At 41.0% G+C, this 24,702-nt stretch overlaps 4 protein-coding genes across 5 annotated transcripts; 2 read left to right on the top strand and 2 right to left on the bottom strand.

Annotated features, from left to right (window-relative positions):
- On the top strand, nt 1-3,691 carry LOC144535595 (uncharacterized). Its single transcript, XM_078278132.1, has 12 exons — nt 1-62; nt 144-314; nt 429-534; nt 894-1,073; nt 1,157-1,334; nt 1,404-1,532; nt 1,679-1,866; nt 1,959-2,155; nt 2,263-2,354; nt 2,442-2,496; nt 2,773-2,870; nt 3,036-3,691. Exons 1-12 carry the CDS (start codon nt 1-3, stop codon nt 3,263-3,265), a joined length of 1,686 nt encoding a protein of 561 aa, XP_078134258.1. The 3' UTR covers nt 3,266-3,691.
- Nucleotides 3,692-3,724: 33 nt separating this feature from the next.
- Nucleotides 3,725-6,500, bottom strand: gstz1 (glutathione S-transferase zeta 1). Of its 2 annotated transcripts, none has more exons than XM_078278422.1 (9): nt 6,199-6,500; nt 5,777-5,828; nt 5,610-5,677; nt 5,403-5,483; nt 5,183-5,308; nt 4,960-5,035; nt 4,813-4,865; nt 4,491-4,540; nt 3,725-3,917 (listed from the first exon to the last, which is right to left on the bottom strand). In XM_078278422.1, exons 1-9 carry the CDS (start codon nt 6,226-6,228, stop codon nt 3,791-3,793), a joined length of 663 nt encoding a protein of 220 aa, XP_078134548.1. In that variant the 5' UTR covers nt 6,229-6,500; the 3' UTR covers nt 3,725-3,790. The 2 variants fall into 2 exon arrangements, with proteins under 2 accessions (XP_078134548.1, XP_078134549.1); XM_078278423.1 differs by lacking the exon at nt 6,199-6,500 and adding an exon at nt 5,937-6,048.
- Nucleotides 6,501-7,023: 523 nt separating this feature from the next.
- On the top strand, nt 7,024-13,755 carry aldh6a1 (aldehyde dehydrogenase 6 family, member A1). Its single transcript, XM_078278014.1, has 12 exons — nt 7,024-7,457; nt 7,945-7,986; nt 8,108-8,182; nt 8,789-8,950; nt 9,178-9,256; nt 9,832-10,134; nt 10,572-10,693; nt 11,316-11,505; nt 12,006-12,187; nt 12,288-12,467; nt 13,319-13,417; nt 13,514-13,755. Exons 1-12 carry the CDS (start codon nt 7,419-7,421, stop codon nt 13,616-13,618), a joined length of 1,578 nt encoding a protein of 525 aa, XP_078134140.1. The 5' UTR covers nt 7,024-7,418; the 3' UTR covers nt 13,619-13,755.
- A 257-nt stretch (nt 13,756-14,012) lies between these two features.
- On the bottom strand, nt 14,013-20,152 carry LOC144535500 (basal body-orientation factor 1-like). The gene is made up of 11 exons (XM_078278015.1): nt 20,109-20,152; nt 19,747-19,999; nt 19,573-19,638; nt 17,883-18,026; nt 17,694-17,774; nt 17,474-17,544; nt 16,684-16,828; nt 15,625-16,118; nt 15,326-15,430; nt 14,514-14,585; nt 14,013-14,334 (listed from the first exon to the last, which is right to left on the bottom strand). The coding sequence occupies exons 1-11, from the start codon at nt 20,150-20,152 to the stop codon at nt 14,232-14,234; spliced, it is 1,578 nt and encodes a 525-aa protein (XP_078134141.1). The 3' UTR covers nt 14,013-14,231.
- Nucleotides 20,153-24,702: the final 4,550 nt, after the last annotated feature.

Below are 24,702 nucleotides of genomic sequence, written 5' to 3'. Positions count from 1 at the left end.
ATGGGGAGGCTGAATTTTTACGTCCTTTCTTCCCTGCGTGACGCTCCCCGCCAGTTCATCAGGTAGGCCTTTTATTTGGAGAACCTGCACACGTTGAATAGTTTTTTTGTGAAAACAATGTTGTCCGGTTCTCTCCACCGCAGCAAATCCAACCGAAGTTGCTTTCAAGTCCACATCCCACTGCCTCTTCCCAAACACCTGGTCATCTTTGGTCTTGGAGAATGGAAATGCAGCGAGACAACAATCTCGGTAGATGTTCTGGTCAGTGCAGAAGTACCGGCCCAGAAAATTGGGACTCTGTCAGCTCACTCCAGGTATGTGGAGAAAAAAAGCATTAGCTACTTTTAACAAAAAAAAGTCTAAATTGGTAAAAAAAAATATCGACTTTGACCGTTCTCTTAATACATCCATGCTTTGAACTCAATCAGGTGCCTGATCTGGGAGGGTGACTGGAGCACTGACATTGTTACAGTGGCAGCAGAGAAAGGCAGGAGAGGACTTTATGGCAAGATTGTGCTCACAGTCTGTAGAGAGGTGGGTTTGTATTAACTGGGGACAGTTAATACAAATTACAACAGTTAATGTTATGCATAAGGGAAAAAAAATCATACAAATTCCGAAACGTACTGTGCCATGTACCTGATAATGATACTAACAATATTGGTTATAGTTAAACTTTCCAGGATAGAAGGCATGCTCCATGGGCTTCTCGGATCATATTGTCACTGTTTTGTTTCATGCAAAGACTTGTGACCAGCCACAGGATGAAGCCAGTGTCTTCAACAGTACTCCGCTCGTTCGAGGGAAGTTACTGTTCCCAGACCAGCATGATGTCACTGATCTCTCTTGCACCTTACACCAAAGCGCTGGAAATGAAACGGTGAGGTGAATAGGGTTACAATTGTTTGCAGTTATCTACGTTTGTGGCCACATTTCATTATTGTCCTGCCTTGCAGATAACTCTCAACTCCTCACACTTGGGTGATAGTGTTTGCTATGCTGATATTCAAGTTAATAAAACTGACACCAGTGATTCCACTATGGGAAACGATAAACCTCTGGTTTGGCCTACGGTAAGAGTCATGCTTAAGAATATATATTAATGTATGCATGTAAGGTAAGTGACTTATTCTGTGATATACTCTGCAATTAAAAGGATAAGACGCCCAGATGGAGAGTTATTCGTAAGATGGGCCACCTGACTTGGAGCTCCGAGGACACAGACGGTCTCGGAGAGGACATAGACCAGGCATCATCCCCCAAGAAAAGGAGGCTGTCCAGGATGAACAGCAAAGAGGAAATGACTGTGCAGATAAAGAATGACAACAGAGAAGGTCAGAAATATTACCACTGTGGTCACATCTGAATGCACAAAATGGGTTTTGACAGAGATTGTGATTTAGTTTCAGTGTGTCCATCAAAGCGCTGCAGCCATACAATGTGTCTGAGTGACTTTGACACAGCCATCCTCATTGGAGGGGAGGCCGCAGATCAAAACTGCTGCAAGGACTCTCTGTGGAAGCTCGAGTTGGGTGAGTGGAGTTTGTTAAATGACTTGTGTGGTCTTTCATTGCTCAGTACAACCAAAGGAGGAATTGAGACCAAATAGGATGCCGTAAAATCTAACTGAACATGATGTCTTTTTCCACATTAAGTTTCCTTCTTGACTTCTTTCCAGACAATGACTTCTGGTTCCCCATGAACTCCTCGGCCTCTGGACCCGTACCACCCTGTGCCCGAGGACACTCTGCGACCTATGACCCTGACTCTAAGTCGGTCTATGTTTATGGTGGCCTGAGGGAGGGTCAGCGCTACAATGAGATGTACATCCTTGATACTCTTACCTGGAAGTGGAAGCTTGTCACCGTGGGTTTGTTGCAAGTTACTAACATGTTGAAGTTTTCGATTGCTTATCAAATACTCAAGCAGAGTTATAGGAAATGCGCCCCCCCTTTTAGGCAAAAGGGGATGTTCCAAATGTGGCATATTATTCTGCAGCCTTTTATAAGAAAGAGCTTTTTGTCTTCGGTGGAGTTAAGCCAAGCCATTCTTCTGTGGCTAAATCCTGCAGTAATGCTCTGTACATCTTTAACCCAGAGTTTGAACTCTGGTACCAGCCGATTGTGGATGGGGACAAACCTCTGCCTCGATTTGGGTCAGTCTTCTTTTCAAAATGACTACAGGTGAATTCAGTCATACAAATATGGGTTTATTTTCCTTTTTTAAATATTGATCCCAATGCTTAATGTTTGTATCAAACAGACACTCAGCCACACTGATGTCACAGAAGTTGATCATATTTGGTGGACGGCAGACTGCTGCCTACCTTAATGATGTCCATGTTCTAGATCTGGGTAAGATGAAGATTTGGTGGCTGCATTAAGCAACAATTTTATGTCCACGTTTAAACTGATATTTGTTTATTTTCTTTTCGAGTGAAGGATTCATGGAGTACACAGCTGTGAAGTGTGGGAACATGCCACCGCTGCCTCGAGGGTGAATACAGAACTAATCAACCTTGAGTCATTGATGTAGCCATCTGGTTTTTATATTTTTGGTCTTTTGACAGAGGGAACTGCATTTGAATGTAATTGGGTTTAACACATATCTCTAGTGACAGAATAATATATATATATATATATATATATATGTATATTTGTTTTTTTGTTAGCTCAATATGAATTAACAGTAAGTGGTTTAAATATTATGTAGAAACTGGCTTTAGAACAATAATGGTACACATGAAAAGTGTGCTTGCCTGTCCATGGGCAGGTTTCACGCAGCTCTACCAGTTTCAGACAACAGGATTTTAGTCAGCGGAGGTTGCAGTGCAATTGGAGCCCTGCAGGATGTACATATTTTCAACACTGGTGAGTACATAATTGTGCCACACATAGTAAATACAATAAGACTATATCAGTGTTATCTGGTTTAGTACATAATGGTTTAAGATTGTAGTCACACATGCAAATTGACTTTGAGTCACCCTGTTCGAATGTGTCTCCAAATCAGATGCTTTGATTTTTTTTCCTCAGACACCAACATGTGGAGCTCAGTGGTGTCTCCTCTGCTTTGCTCCAAGCCTCGTGCAGGACACAGCATGATAAACTTGAGCTCCTCCATCATGACGGATGCAGAGAGGCATGAACAGGGTGAAAATGTCAGTGTCCACTGCACACTGCTGGTGTTTGGTGGATCAGACAGCTCCGGTACATTCTACAACGACACAGTAAAGTGCACAGTAGTGATTCCTGGTGACAAGTGATGGGGAAGAAATCCATTCAGGAAAAACATTTTTTTTAAATCATTTTTAAAACGTGGAGGATGCTGTGAACTATCTTCCAAGTGTGTGTTATCTGTAACAGTTATTTTTGGTTGTTTGTCTTAAATGTTATATACATTTTGCATGATGTATTCTGCAGCTTAGACTTTTTTTGTCACTTTTTTTTTTTCTTCCCTTTTTTAAGTCTCTTTTAATAACCATTCATACTTTGTCCACACAGGCAAGCAGTGAGCTCAGAGGTTTTGCACTTGGCATAACAAATCTCTAATATGCATGTTTTACACATTACTTCATGTCCTCTACCTTGTCCCCACATATCAGTATGTATTTAAGGGTAAAGTGCTGGACTGGGTAAAATGGATAAAGTCAAAATGGCAATAAACATTTCAAACTCAAAGTTTTCTTGTTCTTTAAAGTAACAACACTAAAATAGGATTATTTTCAAAGCATTTTATTTAACAATGTACAAAGTTGCATGGTTGTCTCTAAAACCTGCTAGTGGTTATTCTATGCACGTAGATCATCAGGTGTGTCTGGCTGACAAGATGGGTTGCTCACTTTGAAAGCTTCAATCTCAAGTAAGGTCTGATTTAACCTTTTGATAGTTGGATACTGCCTGACATCCACTTTGAACCTGTAAAGATTAAAGACATAGAGGGATCATTCCTCTGTATAGTGTGTTTAAAGTTCAGCAGGTTGGTTGTAGCTCATGTGTTTTCATGTAAACAAGGGTTTAAAAAAATTATTGCCAGACCCCTCTCCACAGCGCTGCAAAGGAAGGTCTGGCTAGTCCACACAACATTCCGGGATAGGAGAAACATCTGGTTTTCTTGGCATTTCTTTAAACCAATCACAATCGTCTTGGGTGGCGCTAAGCGCCAGACGGAGCAACGGTGCCTCTGGAAGGAACTTGTTTTGGTGGAACGTGTACGTTCTAAAGTTGTTTTAGTCGTGCAACAGAAAACTCAGATTCAACAGAGTCTAGGTGAGACTAAAGTCCTCATAAATTGACCGGAGTTTAGAATGTCAACACAAACACAGTGGAAGGTGAGGGACATCCGGCCCAAAATGAGGGACCTATACTATACATACATGCTATAACCATAAATTACAGAATGCAATGACATTCATGTTGCTCTCTTCTTTGGGTGATTGTTTGTGGTATGTACTGTATGTTGCAGTTTTTATGAAATGTCTGCTTACATACCTCTCTGCATTGTAGACTTGTGGGACCAGACATATGTCTGCCATGGATATCTGAAAGGTAAGCAATGAGTCTGATAAAAAGTCTGCTGTATATCACACTGTTGTCATGCCTCTTATGTCATCTGTATATATTTATTTTACCTGTCTGTAATAATAATAGATGTTTATAGTGTACATATCACTATTATTACTATTTCTTATACTTTTGATATATTTTTTCTATTTCTATTTAATGGGTATTGTTCTTATTCTGTTGTGTTTGAATTTTTGAGCTGCTGTAACAAAGTAATTCCCCCAGTGTGGGAAAGTCTATTTTATCTTACCTCATCACCTACACAATATTTCCCTGCTGTTTGCTTCAGAATGGGCTCAAGAGCTGGAAGAGAGAGGTGCACATAAAATTGCAAAGGAAGTTTGAGTGATGAAGTTTTAGAAAAACAACTGGATGTATATTTGAGAAGACCACCTACCTTGAAAGCCGCGGTCAATGAAGTGCTGAGCCCACTGCACCTTTTCTGCTCCTATTTTCTGAATCACATATAGATTCTGAAAAATCCAGGTATTAATATTGTGAAGTTAACGTGTTGTGACTGTAATTTTGTATCATGTTGCACTTGAATTTGCAACCCAATACCTGTTTGAACTGTCTGCTTCAGTTTGACTCTGTAATCATTTGGACTGTGCTGTTCTCACCTGCAGAGGCTGTATCCCAGAGGCAATGACATCACTTATCATCCGAACCTGGGCACGTTTCTTTGGGTCTGCTGGGAGAAGCCGAGGGCCTGGCCTGGTCTCATCGATGTACTGGATTACTGCCAGCTGTGTGGGCAAGAAACCATTTTCAGTAGTATTCAAGTTGGTTAACTAAAATGTCATGTATAGGATTACATGGGTAAAGAGTTTGGGAACTCACTGACTGAGAAAGGGTGATGCCATCAATTTCAACTGCAGGCACTTGTTGCATAGGGTTTAATGCCTTGTACTGTTCAGTAAGCTTGAGCACAGAGAGAACTTGTGTGAGACTACAGGTTTTACATTGACGGCCTCATGCTAATTCTCATGTACTATACAGTATGCCATATCTCTGCATTTATAATGATTTTGTGAATCTAAACTGTACCTGCTGACCTCCATCTTTGATCAGATTTACTGGAGCCTGGTCATATTCAATACCTTTGAGAGCAAAAGCTGATGCACAAAAAGTCAATTATCAAATTGTTGACATCAAATTGCTTTAACGTTAAGTAAAAGCTAAGTAAGTTAGTCAAATGCTGTGGCACGACTTACCAATGCGAACCCTCCATGAGCAGGAACTCCTGAAGTATCCATGAAGAACAGGCTAACGTTACATTGGAAAACAAAACAGAAAACGTTCAGTCCATTTGAAAACACATCACATTTTCTCTTGACATAGATAACTTTTCTTGTGTCTAAGTTACTGGTTCACCTTGGTTTGAGTTGCCATAACTTCTTAGTTTGAGTTTTTACTCAACTACACTGAATCAACAGACGGGCTTTCTACAGTTTAACAGTCTCATCATCCTCCAGCAGCCAATAGGATGTGCTCCTAAAACCCCTCCTACCTACTCTTTGGTCCATGACTAAGCAACATCTGGCCTTCATATGGTTCGCAATACCTGTGCATAACAAGACTGTATGGTGCATATACACTTAGCTAACAGCGAAACATGTTATTGTAGTAACGTTACCTTGGCGAGGCAAAATAAGGACAAGTGCATTGTTGTGGCTGTGATAATGTTATGGTTTTTATTTTTTAGGATACGTTGTGCGGCTTGCTCAAAGAAACGTCGATGATGTCCTCCTGCACATTCCCTCTGCCTGTCTTCTACGTTGACTATATAAAGTAACGTGGACGAAGCTCGGCTAGAAGTTTCTATATACAGTCTATGGCTAGAAGTAGGAGATCAGACACGTTACGTCTGCTAGCCGAGTCACTGGGTGATGGGTGCGCTACTTTTCATACAGCCGGGGCACAATCCGAAAAGTAGTTGTGACAAGCGGCGAGGGCGGAGCATAACGTTAACATAACGTTAGCTCATGGAGTGGAAAACATCTATGGAAAACATTTGCCGGCGGATCGGGAGGGGGCGTTACCATAAACAAAAAATGGATTTGATAAAGTGAAGAGGAAAAAATAATACCAGCAATCATCTGCTGCTGCTCTGGCAACATAGTTGTCAATGTACAGCCTGGCGGACAACGAATTAAGCAGATTCACCGAGTTTATTCATCAAATTAAGATTGCATTGTTGTGTCACCCATGTGGTCGGGGTAGGCTTTTGATGGTATCATGGTATTTAGACTCCGCCTAATCGGCGCACCGCTATGGCAGGCGTACGCCGGCGTTTTAATGGTGCGGACCCACTGTTCACCTCCGGTTATTTTAGCAGGATGGTATGGGAAGACTCATGAATATTCAGTAGGGAACTCATCCCTGATTGGCTAACCCTGACATTCTTACCCTAACCATAACCAATCCCACTTCTCTTGCCTAAACATAACCAATCCCACCAGAGCAGGCAACGAGTACTAGCCATTCAGAGGGAGAGTAGGGTGGGTTCTTCCCCTACCATCCTGCAAAAAAATTGTTCGCTTCCCGCCAGTACTTTCTGTTTTCCTTGTAGTCTACCTTGTAACGTTAGTATTTTATCCAGTGACTAGTCGAGTTCCACGGCGGGCTTATCGAAAACCTCGACTAGAGATTGGATATATGACACCCACAGTTGGCCAATCGGGCTGCGTTTTTCATGGGAGTGCAAACACGGAGCGAATAGCAAGCCTCAGACATCCTCAGAGCCCGCCCACAGATAATACATCTCTGTGAGGCAGAAAGCAGGATGCCGTCTTCGCCTGGCCACTGTCCTACCTGCTGAGTTGGGCAAATCAAGTACATAGTAACATTTCCATAATGGCGACAACAGCATTAAGATCTGTACTAAAGGCAAAGGTAGGATTTAAAAAGTTTGTGACAGCTTTAAAACTCTTCACAGTTGCAAATGACGCAGGAATTGGTTTGACAGCTGATCATTGTTTACTAAGTGCAATGTGTCATGTGCTGCAGGATTTAGGTCTGGGTTGTTCACACAATTGATTTATATTCACAGATGGGATTAATTTAACTTCTTTCTTCTACTTCAGGATTTTCTTATGTGACTGTAGGCTTTTTGCAGCTATACTGGCTGGACTGCATTCATTGTTCCAGTCCACCCCAGTCAGCTTGACTTTGTCCTCTTCAAGCCTTTTCATGACACTTTGTAGTCGCTCATTAATCTTGCAGGCCTCAGGCTGCAACTGGAAACAGCTGGTTTTATGTATTTAATGTTTTACAAATTATGTAAACTAAACTTACAAGTTTAGTTTTTTAGTTTTTGTATAGATGGGTAACAATTATAGCATTTGATGATTTCTGACTCCCTACTGTGTTTCTTTCTCAGCTCCCATTCAAAGTTGGCCGCATGTGCTACTCTTCCTCAGTGGTGAGTTTAGAACAGTGTGCACTTAATTGTCAGACTGCCATTACACTTTACACCAAGTGTCATGCATGGACGATTAAACTTCTGACTAAAGGCAGATGTGACGTAACCTCTCTCCTCACAGCCCACCACCAAGCTGTTCATTAATGGGAAGTTTGTTGAATCCAATACGTCAGAATGGCTGGATATTCACAATCCAGTAAGTATTTAATCTGGCCTGGATCGAGAAACTGCACTTTACTTGGCAACATCCACGTATGTAGTTGGGTTAGGTTTATCCTGCTATATCTGGAGGGTTCTGGTTTGGTAGCTCCGACAGGTTTTAAAGTAGCAAAGTCTATGGCTTGTTACATGTTACATAATGGTTACTGTGTGTATGTGCCTGTTGATACAAACTGGTTTCAGTGGTTGAACATCAGGCATTAACTTGTAGAAATGTGTATTTGGCTTAACTATCTATATGAGCAGATTCATACACAGTATCTTTGGCCAAATATTTACACATCCAAATTAAAAACTGTGTAAAACACATAAACTAACAAATTGTCAATGAGAAATATTACTTAAACCTCAGCTACCACTGGATAACAAGTCAAAACGTAACAATCATAACTGTTTAAGGATTGTGTGGAAATCCTGTTATTTGTATCTGATAAACTCTGACCTGCAGATTTATGAAAGCATGCATATCTCCGTTAAACATCTGCTAGGATTTACCTAACTCATGTGGCCCCCACTGATTGAAAGAAAGTAATCTTAAGAGTATTAATGTGAATGTACTCATTCTTCTTTCCCTCCTTTACAGGCTACCAATGAGGTGATCGCCTGTGTACCCAAAGCCACCCAGGAGGAGATGTTGGCTGCCATGGACTCGTGCTCCAGAGCCTTTCACTCCTGGTCTAAGACCTCCATCTTGACTCGGCAGCAGGTCTTTCTGCGCTATCAGCAGCTTATCAAGGACAACATTGTAAGTCAAAGGGTCATGAAAGTATAAGGTGCAACTGAAAAGAAGAGTTTACTGTTTAGCACTGTTCAACTGGAATTCAATGAGTTGAACAACTACATCTTTTTCAAATCAGCTTTTTAAATCTTTCAACATTAGTTCAGAGCCTGCTGTTTATCTTTGATACTAAAACTTCAGATTATATTAAATCTAAAGCAAAGGACTGACATGTGGGTCGTCTTGTGTTTCAGAAAGAACTTGCCAAGGCCATCACAGTGGAACAGGGCAAGACCCTTGCAGATGCAGAGGGGGATGTGTTCAGAGGGTTGCGTAAGTTTATCTTACTTACACAAATGCACACACACAACTTTACAAAGGGCAACAAATGGGTTAACGTTTGCATGTTATGCAGGCTTTCACTTTGTGGTGGCGGGAATAGTTAATGAGTTATACTTAACCAGAACAAAGGGCGGTTTTCTTCATTAACCCTTTAAATGATTCTCACTAATTATTGCTGTTCTTTTTACCTTTCCACTATATTTTGGAAAGGTATAAACTATTTTTGAGGTTGTACACCCCTATACGTTGAAGGAGAAGCCTAATTGCTCTCTCTTTTTGGAGAATACAGTATGAAGAAATTTCACTCTGCAGACATTGGCTTGGCTTCCAAACAAAGTCAACACACTCAATAATTGTCTCAGTAAAGCAGATCACACACACACACACACACACACACACACACACACACACACACACATACACACACAGCTTGTCTGTACCCAATCACTTCCAAAAAAATATAATCATTTAGATTGGCTGATTATAAATATACCAGACATAAACAATTTTTTCATTGCTTGACACATCTGCAAAAAAGAAAAAAATGTGTTGCGATGTCTTTGCAGAGGTTGTGGAGCATGCCTGCAGCATCACCTCTCTGATGCTCGGTGAAACCATGCCCTCCATCACCAAGGACATGGACACCTACACCTACCGCCTGCCCATTGGGGTGTGTGCCGGCATCGCACCCTTCAACTTCCCTGCCATGATCCCTTTGTGGATGTTCCCCATGGGCATGGTGTGCGGCAACACCTACCTGCTGAAGCCTTCAGAGCGGGTGCCCGCCTGCGCAATGCTGCTAGCCAGGATGCTGCAGGATGCCGGTGCTCCAGACGGGACGCTCAACATCATCCACGGCCAACACGCTGGTAAGACTCAGCCTCCGTTACCTTTAGCCGGTCATTGTCAAAACATACTGTTTTGTGCCTGAACCTTATCTGTAGTGTAGATACAACACAGTATATATATGATGAAACTCTATTATTCAGGGCAGATAAAAAAGATGACCTAATTCACTAAAGCTGTGTCCGAAATTCCATACTAACATGCTATTTAGTAGGCTAAAACAGTATATGAGATTTTTTTGTATGTTTGAAACATTAGTTAGAAAACCAATAGTACGTGGGCTAGTATCTATAAAAAAAATACAATTGTTAAATTTTCCTTTGTCTTGTTCTTTGTAATGCAGATAATTTGAGACAGTATTTGAAAGCTCAGTGGATATTAATTACTGTGATTAAGTAAAAATTATTTATTAAAGGATATCTGAGATAATACCGTTTCTATAACTGTCTTTCTGCAACAGCTGTGAATTTCATCTGTGACCATCCGGCTGTCAAGGCAATCAGCTTTGTTGGCTCAAATCAAGCTGGGGAGTACATTTACGAGAGGGGCTCTAAACATGGCAAGAGGGTCCAGTCGAACATGGTGAGTATCCAACACAGGTGTAGATGCCCAGAAGGTGGCAGCATTGGCCAACAGATTCTTGTTGTGTGTTTTTGATCCTCCTCAATGCAAGCAGAACAGATGAGTGAAGGTGCAAAACAGATATTTGAATTTGTTTATTTTGCACAATAAAATCAAGACAACAGTATCACAAGAAAATTAAATAATAAAAAATAAAGATGGAGAGATTAAGAAAACCCCTAGGGGCTTATAGAAGGAATCTCACCTAAGGAAGAGAGGAATAATATACACAATAATTACAATTACAAGTGTCCTAAACAAAAAACAACACATTGAACACAAGTAAGCACTGAATTAAAAAAAATTAGAAATAAAAGCATAAGGTTGGCTACATAAACATCAAAGACATAAAGTAAATTACAATAATATAGATACTGCTGCTGAAGAGCCACAATTATAAATGTTCTATCTATTTATTTAGGCTAGTGTCCATTGATCCTCTCAGTTATATTGACTAAAATGTGGAACAAATGCTATATAAAATGTGTAGGTTATTTGTATACAATTTCCTGATTTTGACTAACCAGCTGCTGTAATATGGAGATCAAACAGCAGAAGGTTAACCACTTCTCTTGTACTATAGGGAGCCAAGAACCATGGTGTGGTGATGCCTGATGCCAACAAGGAGAACACTCTGAACCAGCTTGTGGGTGCAGCGTTCGGGGCAGCAGGACAGCGCTGCATGGCTCTGTCCGCAGCCATCCTGGTGGGCGAGGCACGGAGCTGGCTGCCGGAGCTGGTGGAGCGCTCCAAGGCTCTACGCGTGAACGCAGGTACCGCGCCCTGTCAGCCCGCCCTTCACCTCTGTCTCTCCCTAGCCCATACCCCCGAGGGCCTTTGGTTTAGTCATCCAGTGGCCACCCACGCCGCCCTAACCGCACCTCTCGCCTTTTGCCCTGTAGTAACTTCACATTGGAGTCAGCTGGAAGAGAGGGTTCGTTGAGTCAGCCCGGCTGCAAATTTGTGGCCAAATCTGCGGCTCAGACCTAAATAGCGGTTCAGAGCATCAAATCCTTTAAGAAAGGAAGTTGATGTGGAGTAAAATAGAGAATCATTATCCCTGTTTACAGTGATATGGACTCTTATTATTGTAGAATACAGGAAACCCGTAAGTATCCATTTTTGAGGGAGTGCCTCAGGGTGCCCCTCGTCCTGGTTTTTGCGTGTTTGTGGCAAAAGATGTATTTGAAAGGCAGTTCCCGTAATGTGCTCACATCATGCGAGTGCCGTAGTATGTAACCTTTATAGCTGGTTGTTTTTGGGGCCCTGCTAGGAGACCAGCCTGGTGCAGATGTGGGCCCTCTGATCTCCCCGCAGGCCAAGGAAAGAGTCTGCAGTCTGATCCAGAGTGGTGTGGATGAGGGCGCTACCGTGCTCCTAGATGGCCGAAACGTCAAGGTCAAGGGTTACGAGAAAGGCAACTTTGTGGGTCCCACCATCATCAGCAATGTCACAGTAAGTGGGTTTAATGTCTTTATGTGCACATACTGTATGTATTTGCATCCGAGTACCATTAAGACCAACAGTCAAAATGTTCACCTTTGTGCTTGTCCAGCCTGAGATGAAGTGCTACACTGAAGAGATCTTCGGGCCTGTGTTGGTTGTTCTCGAGGCAGACACTCTGGATGATGCCATCAATTTGGTCAACAGGAACCTCTATGGCAACGGTACAGCTATCTTCACCACAAATGGCGCCACTGCACGCAAATACACTCACGAGGTGGACGTGGGCCAGGTGAGTGGCTGCAGCCTCCAAATGTGTTCCTCTGTTTTGGGAGAAAGGAGACATTCACATCCCTCTGTCATGTCTATACAGCATCTCAAGTAGGGAGCACATCACATTTCTGTTTGAAAACCTTCACAGACATTAAAAAAAACTATTATTTTCCATGTCAAGTATAGCCTTGTTTGCCCCTAACCTAATATACACACATTCAGTAACCCCCTTCCCTCCACTTCCCCACCAGTCAAGACTACAAATAGCTACAGCAAATATGTGTCCATTAAAAGATTTTTCCGGGTAGTTTTCGATGAGGAACATCTTAAATTAAACTCAAAAGGGATTCCTAGGGTCCTGTTCAATGTTTTAGCGTAAATATGGCCAGCCTTTACCCTGTTTGTTTGCCTGTGGAGCCTTAGTTATGCCTTGTGTTTGCTGTTCACATGTCGGGGAATGCTGTGCAGGCCATGTGCTCTTCTCCTCTCCAAACCTCGATGCAACAAACATCTACTTTTTTTTCTTCTTTTCCTCCCTGCACATTCGCCAAAAGGCCTTAGTTTGTCCAAACCTATTCCCGCTGTTTCAAACATTCTAACCCATGCCATGTCCATATTGCCTTCATAACAAAATGTTTTATTTAGTTTTTCTTCCCTTTCATAAGAACATGTTGTGCTTTCAAAACTGCAAATATAAGCCACAGGTTTAGCTTTGTTTAGTGAGATCATGTAAGCATGCTTTTTAAACAGCATGGATATACCACATCTCTCATCAGCCGCATCTACCTCATCCTAGCAATTTAGGATCATGGGGAATTGTACAAAGCTTACACTTATGGAAATGAAAGGGAAAATACTTGTTTTCTGCAGGTTGGAGTCAATGTTCCTATCCCTGTCCCACTGCCTATGTTCTCCTTTACTGGATCAAGAGGATCCTTCCGAGGGGACATAAACTTCTACGGAAAACAAGTATGAAATAAAAAATGCATCCTATTGTTACAGGTAAAAGAAATACACAAATGTAGCGGCTTAAGTTTTTAAATGTATTTTATTTTTTCTCTACAGGGCATCCAGTTCTACACACAGATCAAAACTGTAACCTCACAATGGAAAGCTGAAGATGCCACCTTGAAAAGTCCTGCAGTTACCATGCCGACCATGGGACGCTAAATACTCCCCAAGTGCTGCTGTTTAGTCCGATAAGCCAGAAGACCTAGAAACCCCTACCATATACAGGACACTTATGTTCAATGTGAATAGTTCATTAATACAAGTTATTAAATATTACTCTCATTTTAAAGACTTTATATTAGATGTGTATTTATAGATACTTTGTAAATGTGAACCACTGCGTCCAAGATTTTATCAATGCAAAAGATCTGTACAGCTGAGGCAATATTATTGCATCAATGTCATTTCCTCAAATACAACACCAGTTTATTGAAACTGTTGTGTACTTGTTGCCATGGACACTGCATTGTATTCCACTGATCCAATGGTTGTTTAGAGATCTCGTATATATTATCTGGTTCATGTTTTAATATCAGCACTGTTTTGAGGGAACAGACCCTTTACTGTAAATGGGTTGTGACAGAATTCAAACAAGCTTCACGTATGAACGAGTACTCACAAGCCATACATACGTGCATGGTAGGATATTTATAATGAGCACAAACAAACATCCTGCATTCTACTACACGCGTGATTGACACTCAGTGGGGAACGTACAAAGCAGAGGCAAACAATCCAGAGTGTGATGTGCAATGCGCCGGCCACACAGAGGTCATGTGGTGTTGTGTATATCCGGCAGGCTGTTTGGGTTTGAGAGCAACACGGGCTCAGGCGCCTGGGTTATGAAGATCGCCGGGGAGAGCTCCTCTCTAATTCTGGAAGACAGTCAACATTATGCAACGCTAAAATGTAAATCACACGTAGGCACTCGTGTTCTCACAGCCAATGCTTTTTCAGCTAAACATGGAATGTGGCACCAATAAATCTGCACAGGCTTCGTAATTGCAAGGATGAGGTAGAACTTGAATTCTCGTACATTCCTTTAGTGTCTTACCCGGCAGCATCGCTGTCAATAAGGCTCTTCTTCTCCGAGGAGGCAGACAAAGCCAGATGCTGGCTGGCTTTCCTATCAGGAAGATGCAGAGCTGCAGTTAAATACAGAACCTCATAGTGAAAAGCCATGTTTTAGCAGACTGGTGGCTAAAACAGGCCTGCAGCCTGTCTTGGTAAGGAGGTTATTCTGGGTCAACACAATGCACATGGACCTGGATACTGCTGAGTCGCCAAAAGTTTTATTATGCTGGTATAGGTGCCAGACCACTGTTAACATGAATATACACCTCTTGCCTGCCATACCCCCATACATTCAGATCCCCTGCACACTCTGTTCTGAAAATCATGTTCCCAGCTGCTGCTCTCTAACCACAAGCGTTCAAAGAACAAAATGAACTGCAAGTGCACGTGAAGAGGGGCCATTGGGCTGAAAGCAAATCGACGTGACCAGATGTTTGTTTCCAAGCACACGACTCTGTGGCTGGGCCTATTTTTACTATTGTGCCCAGACTCATTCTTTTTAAGCAGCTGGATGGAAAAGAAAATTGGTTGAAGCCTAACTGATGTTTTATGGTATCCTCTTCTGCTGAGAAAATGGCTGTTTAAAACATTAAAAAGAGGGAGGAGTCACCAGAAGTTCAGCCTGACCTACTACTTGGTGTCACTGCACTTTGTTCTTCAATTGATTCACAAGTTCCAGTCCATTTTCAGGGGATTACAAGTGGATTGTAGAGTATTATTTAGGATGAAGTTTACGAGCCATAAACAAGCACGTATTTTGTTAAGACAAACATGATTTGATGGTTTTATTACCTTTCCCTCTGTCTATTCATTTTAGCAAAGAGAAGCCTGAGCACTTGTTCCTTCTGCTCCCAAGTGAGATCTGAGATTTCAACTTTGCTGTCTGGTTGATGAGTCCTTAAAAACAGGTGGAGGAAATTGAAATTAAAATTAATGTTATTATACATTTTTAATGTACAGAACTATGAAGAGTTTTATAGTTCGATGACCACTGAATGAGCTGCAGGTGACTTGGTACTGATAAACACGAGGTATTAAAAATATCAAAAAGACTTTCACAGGTAAATGGACATGACAGGAAGTGGACCTACCACCTTGCAGCCGCCTCCATGTCTGAATAGACAGAGTTGGTACTGCGGGTGCCTCTATGAAAGGTGCGGATGGGTGGGAATTTTAGTTTTCCGGCTGTGGCTTCTCTCACCCTACAGCGATAAGCCTGTAGTGCCTCCTTTTTGTATTGCAACCTGCTGGCCATGATCTCCTGCTTCACCTGAGCCAGTGCCTCATGGAAGAACTGCTCCAGCTCTGTGCGCTGCTCTACAATGGTGCTTGCTAGCCGCTTGACGTGCCCCAGTTCGCTCTCCCGCATGGAAAGCACTTTCTGCAGCTTCTCCAACTCTACCTGGCTGGCCTGGATGCTGACCAGGTACTTCTCCTTCTCCTTCTTCTCCTCTCTCTCAGCCTCCCCAGCTTCTAGCTCCAGGGTCTGCTCCAGGGAAGCGACCTTGGCCCTCAGTTTAGATATCTCCTTTTTTTGGGCCTCCATCTGAGCTGCATTTTTCTTTACCATCAACTCAAACGTGTTCTGAGTAAGTAGACAGAAGAGCAAAGTAGTAAAATAAATGACGCTGAGCTAACTTTGGAAACATCCTTTCATTTTCATGCCAATATAGAGCTGGAACAGATAATGGTTTGTGTGCTAGCCTGTGCTGCTGAGTGAGTGGCCAAAGCTTCAACATGGTGGATTTACTTCCGTCGTTTACTGTCATCATCAGGGGTAAGATTAATGTGCCCAATATTTATTTGCCTTAACGAATCATTGCCAGAAACCTGCGAAGGAGAACCCACTGAATTTGAACCCATACACCAGTGGAAACTCACCACAGTCACTGACCACTGAGAGGCTGGGTAGTATTCAGGAGGTAGAGGGGTAGGAGTAGGACCACAAGCAAAATACACAGGGTCAGCACAAGTAAACAACGCAAGGGAAAAACCACCTGAAATATATTCTGCACAGGTCTGACAGGTCAAGTGTTTCATAACTTAAATGATTAAAAATGACTTTATGGAGATGAATGGTCTCTTTCCAAGGACTGCTGCTGCTGCCTAATAGTAACACTGCTGTTTGCTGTCCTATGGCTCAAACATACCTTGTCCATTTCCAGGGAGGCATTCTCCTTAGCCATTGAATTTGTCAATATCTGCAGGTCCTCTGCCTCCTTTATGTGATATTTCAGCGCTTCATTGAGACGGACGTTCTCCTTGAACACAGAGCGTGAGGCATCGTCCAACTGCCTAAATAGTTTACGGGACAAACAAAAAAGCCTCTGACAAATTTGTCTCCGATTATGAACACATCCCTATGAATCTTTATTTCATGCCACGCATCATTTGTACAAAGATTTTAGATTTATTTTAACCTGCATGTTCCAAGTAGAAAAAAATAAATGCTTTATGAAATATTTTGAGACTTTATCAGTCATGGTGGTTATGTGAGGATATTGGGTTCTGATCTTGTAAACATATCACACACGTTTTCTGGTTCCTACACATACAATTTACTGGGTTAATCCGCCTACACATGATAAGCGGAAAAACCGCTTTGCGCCGGCCGTTCCATTGATTTCCTATGAGGAGAGCGGTGAAATATACATTTCATGGCCTCAACAGTAATAAACTATGTTCTTCCCCACATGGATTACACTCTCCTGGTCCTGGGGCGCAGAAGATGTGATCATTGGCTTCGGTGATGTACACTATCTGAACATGACCAACCAGTGTGGTCAAGAAAATAACATTAGTTCTAGTTATATATATATTTATACACATAAACACTTGTGTGAGTAAATTATTATTTCTTTGCGTTCTAAGGACATCAAAGTGCAGTTTAAAGTATAAATATAAAATTAGATTGTAAAGGAAGAGTGGAAACACACTCACACAATGGCTTCATTGTGGGCCCTCTCCACCACCAGCGCTATCGTTCGCTCAGCTTCCCTCTCCAGGCGATCCTGCAGGGAAATTTGTAAAACTCACTTAATGTTCCAGCCGGGATAATATCTTGCCTCGTCTGTCCATGAACAGAGAGCCAGGTATCGACAACTACCTAACGGTTTGGCTAATATATTGTAGGATCACTTGACTTGACCATATACTGTACCTTTTCTTTGAAGAATTTATACTGCATTTTGTTTAGGTTTTCCCTGTGCTCCTTGTCAGCAACTTCCATGCTTTCTCTAATCTACAAAATAAAAAGGTCATAGTTATTGGTGGCATTAATAGCCTAACAAAAAGAACAATGGCTCTTCATAGGAAACACTTAAACACTATACTGTGTTTTTTTCCTCACATCACTGAGCTCCTGCTCCATCTGGGCTTTACTCTTCTCAAACTGCTTAATTTTCTTCATCCCATCCTGGATCATGTTAAAGTCACTGGACTTCTTTCTGAACAGTTCCTTCATCTCATTGATTTGAACTGTGTAATCATAAACCTGTTGAAACCAAGCATGTTAGATACACACAATGAAAAACATTCTACATATTAAATGCATGCCTTAAGTGTAAAAAATGCCTCCGATAATCTACTGTATATAGTAGAGATTCTGCAAAGTTCCATGAGTGCAACTTGTTTAGGTTAAGGAAAAAGATCATACCAAAGTTCACACAGGCCATACTCTGTTGCAAACCAACATAAGCACAGACCAGTCAGGCTAAATACCTCAAGATGCTACTGTGGAAAAGCCAGTCGGAGCAGAAATGTGACAAAATGACCAAAGTCATGAGAGACAAGCAAAACACACACCCACAAACATGTTCATGACGACTAAATGAGAGGTTATCAACCATCTGATTACAACTTAAGGCCTAATCGTTATTCTTCACATAACTCTGTATTCTCTTCATCTACAGCAATGCACCAATCTTTATACAAGTTGGTTTGCATCATATGCCATTTCCACTGTGATCTACCAAATGGTCAACTTCCCCCAAAATAATATTCACTAGTTTCGAGTTCAAAGTGATTCGTGTTGCATACATCTGTCTTTTCCTGATGATGTGCAGTAAATACAGTGGGACAAGTCTTTATGGAATAATTATTTGGCTGACTGACTGAATTGGTCAATGCTCAGAACATTTTATCATGTCTCTCCTTAGACAAAGGCCAGGGCATTCATGCTTTCTGAGTGCCTTCGATGGAGTAATTTCCATTAGCTAAGTCAGTTTTCAAGATGAACCATTTTATCACCTCACAATGAGAAAAGGGCTGTGAACAGTCACATGTTTAGAGTCAACCACATGACAGTATTCTTTCCCCCTAACTGGACATGACAGTTTCATACATGTCTAAAATAGGGATGTTTCAAGTTGGTCCAGACCATGCCTCTTTTTTCCCTCCTCTGAAGCTTATTGGACTCCATTTTAACCAGCATGAAGTAAGAGTTGGAAGATGGAAAACAGCTGCTAGCAAAAGAAGCAAACGTTTTTTATGTACCTTTTTTGTCTAGAAAAGCCACTTGAATTCTGTCATGTCAGTTTGATAGCTTGATCTTAACTACTAACAGCAGAGGTCACTGAGAATAAAGAGAGTCAAAATAAGTCCCTTTAGTGTATATTTTGCAACTAAAACTGGTATTTTGGAATAAGGATCTTTGTGACATGTGATGTATGGTTAACACATCAAGACCAGCAGTGTGACTGCCTTTTCCCAAGCAAGCACTTTTAATTTTTTTGTGGCCACTGACATAGATTAAAATAGCATTAGACCATGTAACTCGGAATGTGATGGTTTGTTTTTTTGTTTCATGGTCGCTTTGTTGGTTTGTTGTTTTCTTAAATAATAAATGTCAACATAATTACACACAATACAGCTGTTAAGACACAGCGCAGCACATTTTTTACGCACATAAATCACAGCAAATGCTGTAGCGTAAAACGTTAGCTGATCTATGAACAAGCTAGCTTGAGCATGTTTGATTGGCCAAAGGAAAGCTCCAGTTGCATTTATTTTCTTGTGGATGTGTTTTTAAATGAACTCACCAGTTTTTTGTGCTCTTCCTGTGCACTTGCCTCTTGGCTTTTGAGTTTTTTCTGCAGCGTATTGATCTGTTAAAAAAGGTTTGTTAACAACGGCTGAGTTAATCATTCATCGCGTTCATTTACTAGCTAACTGTTAGCTAACGTTACACACGTAAATATAAGTTTCTTAACGACCTTCTCATCTTTAGCTGCATCTTGTCTCTTCAGAAAGCCAGTTATATCGATTGTGTCCTTCTCCGCGCGGTACAGTTGGTTGGTGAGCTCTTCGTTTGCGCGTGCCAACTTGCTGCAAGCCTCGCGGTACTGCACGAGCGACTGGTCGTTGACTTGTAACCTCAGCTCCCAAAGCGCAGCGTTGGCCTTGGCTTTGTCGATGTCGGACTCTTTGTCCGTTTTTGACTCCTGCTTGCTTTCTTTCTTTCCTTTACTGTAACGAAATACAAAGTGTAGTTCTAGATTTCGTTTGAACGTAAATGCGGTAAAAAAAACAAAAACAAAAAAACAACAACAACAAAAACAGTAGGCTACGTACTTACCCGGCTTTCGCCCTCTTTACTTTGGCGACTTTCTTCTTCGGCATCGCTGCTACTTTTACTGGATATAATACTACATAAAATAACCCCGTGCTACCAATATGGGGAAGAAGTTGCACGGTGATATCATAGGAATGGTTTGGCTACAGGTAACGGTACCAAGCTCCTGTGTAACCCGCTGTGAATGTTTATGTAGTGTTGTTGCCATGAAGACGCTGTAACCGAGGAAACGGTCAGATGTCTCTGCCTACCTTTGGTAACCTAGCTAAATAGTCCAGGCTTACTGTATATTTAATACACACATTCTATTCAAGCTTGTTTGCTTGGTATTGTATGCACATTCTGGTGTTTAGTCACCTTATGACAAAGATGTAAAGACAATGCACATCAACTTTATTAAATTATTAATGGTAATTATTAGCCGTAGGCTGCTATCAGCATGACCTGTGGGCCCTTATGATAGATAGATAGATAGATAGATAGATAGATAGATAGATAGATAGATAGATAGATAGGTAGATAGATAGATAGATAGATAAATAGATAAATAGATAGATAGATAGATAGATAGATAGATAGATAGATAGAATGAACACTTCAATAATCCCAAGTGACAAAGCTATGACACATGAATCATGCATCATACAACAATAAGGGCACACAAAGAGGTAGGCCTACATAAAGACATAAATAACTAAGATCTTAACTACAAACTCAACTAACTTGAAAAACTATACTAGGCCTACTAATGATTTTGCCTGGTAAGTGCAAGTCTATACTGTGTATTGTCTTGTATCAACATAGTTGCTTTACTTGCATAGCTGGGTATTGAGTAATTATTCAGTGAGAGTTATACAGGTATGTAAAATACAGCAATGTATACAGGTTTGTAATACACAAGGGTGTGACAGAAAATCGACAGTAAGATATGGGATGATAATGGTAATTAATAATGGTAATAAAAATAAATAACATTTTACATAAAAATAACACAAGATGTTATTGTATCACCAATGTTTTGACCACACTTGATCTTTTTCAAATCAAGTTTAACATAAAAATATACATCACCTGGTGACACTATAATAGGCCTTAATATAATAATAATAGCAGATATTTTGGCCTGTTTCATTAGGAAAAGCAGGTTCCCTAATTATATAAATGTTGGCTCTGTAATATCCCAGTGTCCCAATAAGATGAGTTTATCACAAATAATACACCAACAATAATGCATTTACACAGATTTTTAAATGGTTTAGTCTGTAAAATATCAGAAAACGTTGAAAAATGCTCCTCACAATTACCTAGGACAAGGTAATGTCCAACCAAGAGTCCCAAACCCAATGATATTACATTTCTTTGTCAATTACAATGATATGGACCATGGACAAACCGCAAATCCTCTAACCGCAAGTTAAGTTTGAGAAACCATTAACAATTAACCAATTATTAAGATGGTTGGCAATTAATTTTCTGTCAGTTGACTAATTGATTACCTCAGAATCATTCACTGTGGGAGATTGTACGATACAGATGTCTGTTCTGCTCTGGACTGACACGCTCTTTGTAACTTCTCTTGTAATTACAGTCTTCTCACCTTGGGCTCTATCAAACAGGATCTGTTTGCACATGATCTCCTCCCACACGATGACATGAAATACATTTGGCTCCTGTCAGCAGTATTGTCCAGGTTGTCCTGAAAAGAACTCGCTGCCATCCCCACAGTTTTTCTTTCTGGAGTTATGGGAAAACCACTGAAATCAACGTAAATGCAGTTGGCTTACATCTTCGAAGAAGCTCTTGCAACAAAAACAATGTAAAGTTAGCGCAGGTCATATAATGAAAGCTCAAAAGCACAACATTATCTCCATTATCTTGTTCAGCTTTCTGCGGGTCCCTGAGAGTGCCCAGTGGAAATTATTCATCAAACAAAAAAGTAAATATCGCAAAAGTGTTGGGTGTAGCTACTGTAAACTGAATCATATAGGGTCACTCGCTGCTCTGGCATCATCAACAGAGTTTGAAGACTAAATTTAAAGGTAATTACTATGACAGTGAGGAGAGAAAAACTGAAATAACCCTGAGCTTTTCAAAGCTGTCATTATCATTGGAATTGTAATGACAAGGTTTGGGTCTCTTCAATTGACTTCTTGGGGTAGGACACCCACAAACATGGCATTCCTGAGGGTAACATTGCAGCATATTAATGATATATTGCACAGTGTAGATTACAAAGCTGGGGTCTCTTCTCATGCTTTATGGTTTCAGTTAACTTGAAACAAAATACCAAAATGTCCTTTAAAACATTGTTTGTAATGTGCTGTGTCATGCTGTAGAGGGTCACTTTACATACAGATGATACAGTAGCAGTGCACATTTGGATGACAGCCGAACATGATTTGGCAACATATAGATTTTCATTTAGATTTGTTAAGTTTATTGTAGCTTATTTCTAGACTCAGTATTCAAAATTTCTAAAATGTCTGTTGTAAAATGACATTTTACTCAAAGGGGAGTTCCTATTGCATCATAATAGTAATGGTATTATAAAGTAGGTGTGTGTTAAAAACATGCTGTGATTCATGCACCAAATGGCCTGAGGTGGATTGCAGCGGTCCAAATTAATTGCTACATTAACCACAAGATGTGTCTGATTGTTAATAACAAGAAACAATGATTTCAAAATGAAAACACTCCAGACAAAACATGGCTTATTTAATATATCTAATAGGACATTTTTATTTATACTATTAACATATTTATACCCCAGGTTTATTACTCACATTATCACACTGTTAATATGCAACCAAGACATCTATGGGCACATGTCAGTGAGCGGTCCTGCACATGTATGCTTTGATAGGAGCGAATGACCATTCTGGTGAGCCACAGGATTGAAAAAAGTAGCCACAGTATTTAGAAAAAAGGAAGGAGGAAAGAAAGTCCAATATTTTTAGTCCAAATTACAGTGTTGGAACAGTGCTTTGCACAGTTGAGTGTCCTGGGAGTGGAATGGCATGATGGGTGAACACTGGTGCCAAGCCCCGCCCTCCCCACATTGTCCTCTCTGTGGACTTCCTGCACTCTCTTGTGCCCAACTGCAAGACTTCTGCCCTCCCCTTACCCTCTCGGTTTCTGCCTCAATCGCCTGCTGCCTGAGGTGAAACAGTCTTGTATAGGCACATGTTAGGTCAGGGCTGCGGCAGGGTCAGTTCCCCAGGGATGCATTAGACTACCAGTGTCTCCTGTTTCTGATGTCTGTCCTCTTTCTGTTGATACAAAGTGGGTGAAAAATATCACAGCACGGTACAAATCTCAGTTCATGTAAGGTCCCTGAGTTGCTGTGCCTCTATGCTTCACTGCTGTGGGATATCCTTGATGATTCTGCATCCTGCACTAAAAAACCTGTAACTCTGAACATTACATGAGAAAGCAATATCTGATACACTACAGCATGGCTTATGATGCCGTGCCAACCCACCCACCTAAAGTGGAGAAACAGCCACTCATGCTTTTCATGCATTCTCTTGTGAAACGTGCCTTACTGCCCAAATATTTTTCCCTTGGAAAGCCTGTGGTTAACACAAGGATGAGTGGGAGTGAGATGATTGCTAACATTCTTTAAACTTTTATGCCAGCTGGAGTGCAGGTCACATTTGCATTTTTGTAAGGTTGTTGAAAGGGCTGCAGCAGATTGAGGATTTTTTTAAATACAGGCATGATTCATTCCAGCTACTGAACATGATTTAGTAGATGTAGTAATACCTAATAAAATGAAGTCAGAATCCATTCGACTTACAATATATAAAAATCACATTTTCAGTCTGAAATAGGAGTTGGAGTTTCTTTGTTTAATTTATTGTCTTCCACACAAAGCTCCAATTTATTTAAAATAAAACAAACTTACCAGTACTTACAAGGTTAATTCCAAAAATGAATGCAAAGATTAGAAACTTGTGTATATATTTAAATAACAACCTTTTAAAACTGCAGTAATTAATTTCTCTTCAGATGTGCCTTTATAACTGCCAAATAGAAACTTACATCACTTAGGCAGTAGCCAGATTTGAGCACTTGTGAAGTTGTGAATGTCCAAGACTTGCAGGGTGAAGAAATTTCAGAGGCAAGTTACTATGTAAGTCTTAAATGTGCCCATAAAAAGTATTTTAAGACCATCTCTTTTTTCCCCTTTTTTAAGTGTGAGCCATTCATTTTGACTTCTTTAAAAATCCCTTTCTCCTTTCCTCCAGTAAAAATGAGGAGGGGGAAAACATAGCCAAAAATAATCCTTCCAAAAAAAAAAGAAAAAAGGGAAATTGCTGTTGGTAGGCAGGTAGTCGGTCTCCAGCTCAACTCACAGGAGGGGGGGACTCCTGATGGAGTTGGGATGGACCGCCACAGGATTGGTGGATGGCTGCACTCGGTGTGGCCTAATGCCAATCCCTTATGTCTTTATATACTGTAAACGGATGACCGGACAGTCCTGAGTGTGCATCGCATCCACTCTGCCTCTCTCCATCTCCACTGCTCTCTTTCTCTCGCTATCTCTCTCTCGCTATCTCTCTCTCTCTCTCTCTCTCTCTCTCTCTCTCTGCAG

The sequence above is a fragment of the Sander vitreus genome, chromosome 20 (genome assembly GCF_031162955.1).
Source record: "Sander vitreus isolate 19-12246 chromosome 20, sanVit1, whole genome shotgun sequence".
Classification (NCBI taxonomy): domain Eukaryota; kingdom Metazoa; phylum Chordata; class Actinopteri; order Perciformes; family Percidae; genus Sander; species Sander vitreus.
This window is presented reverse-complemented; position numbering and strand designations above follow the sequence as displayed.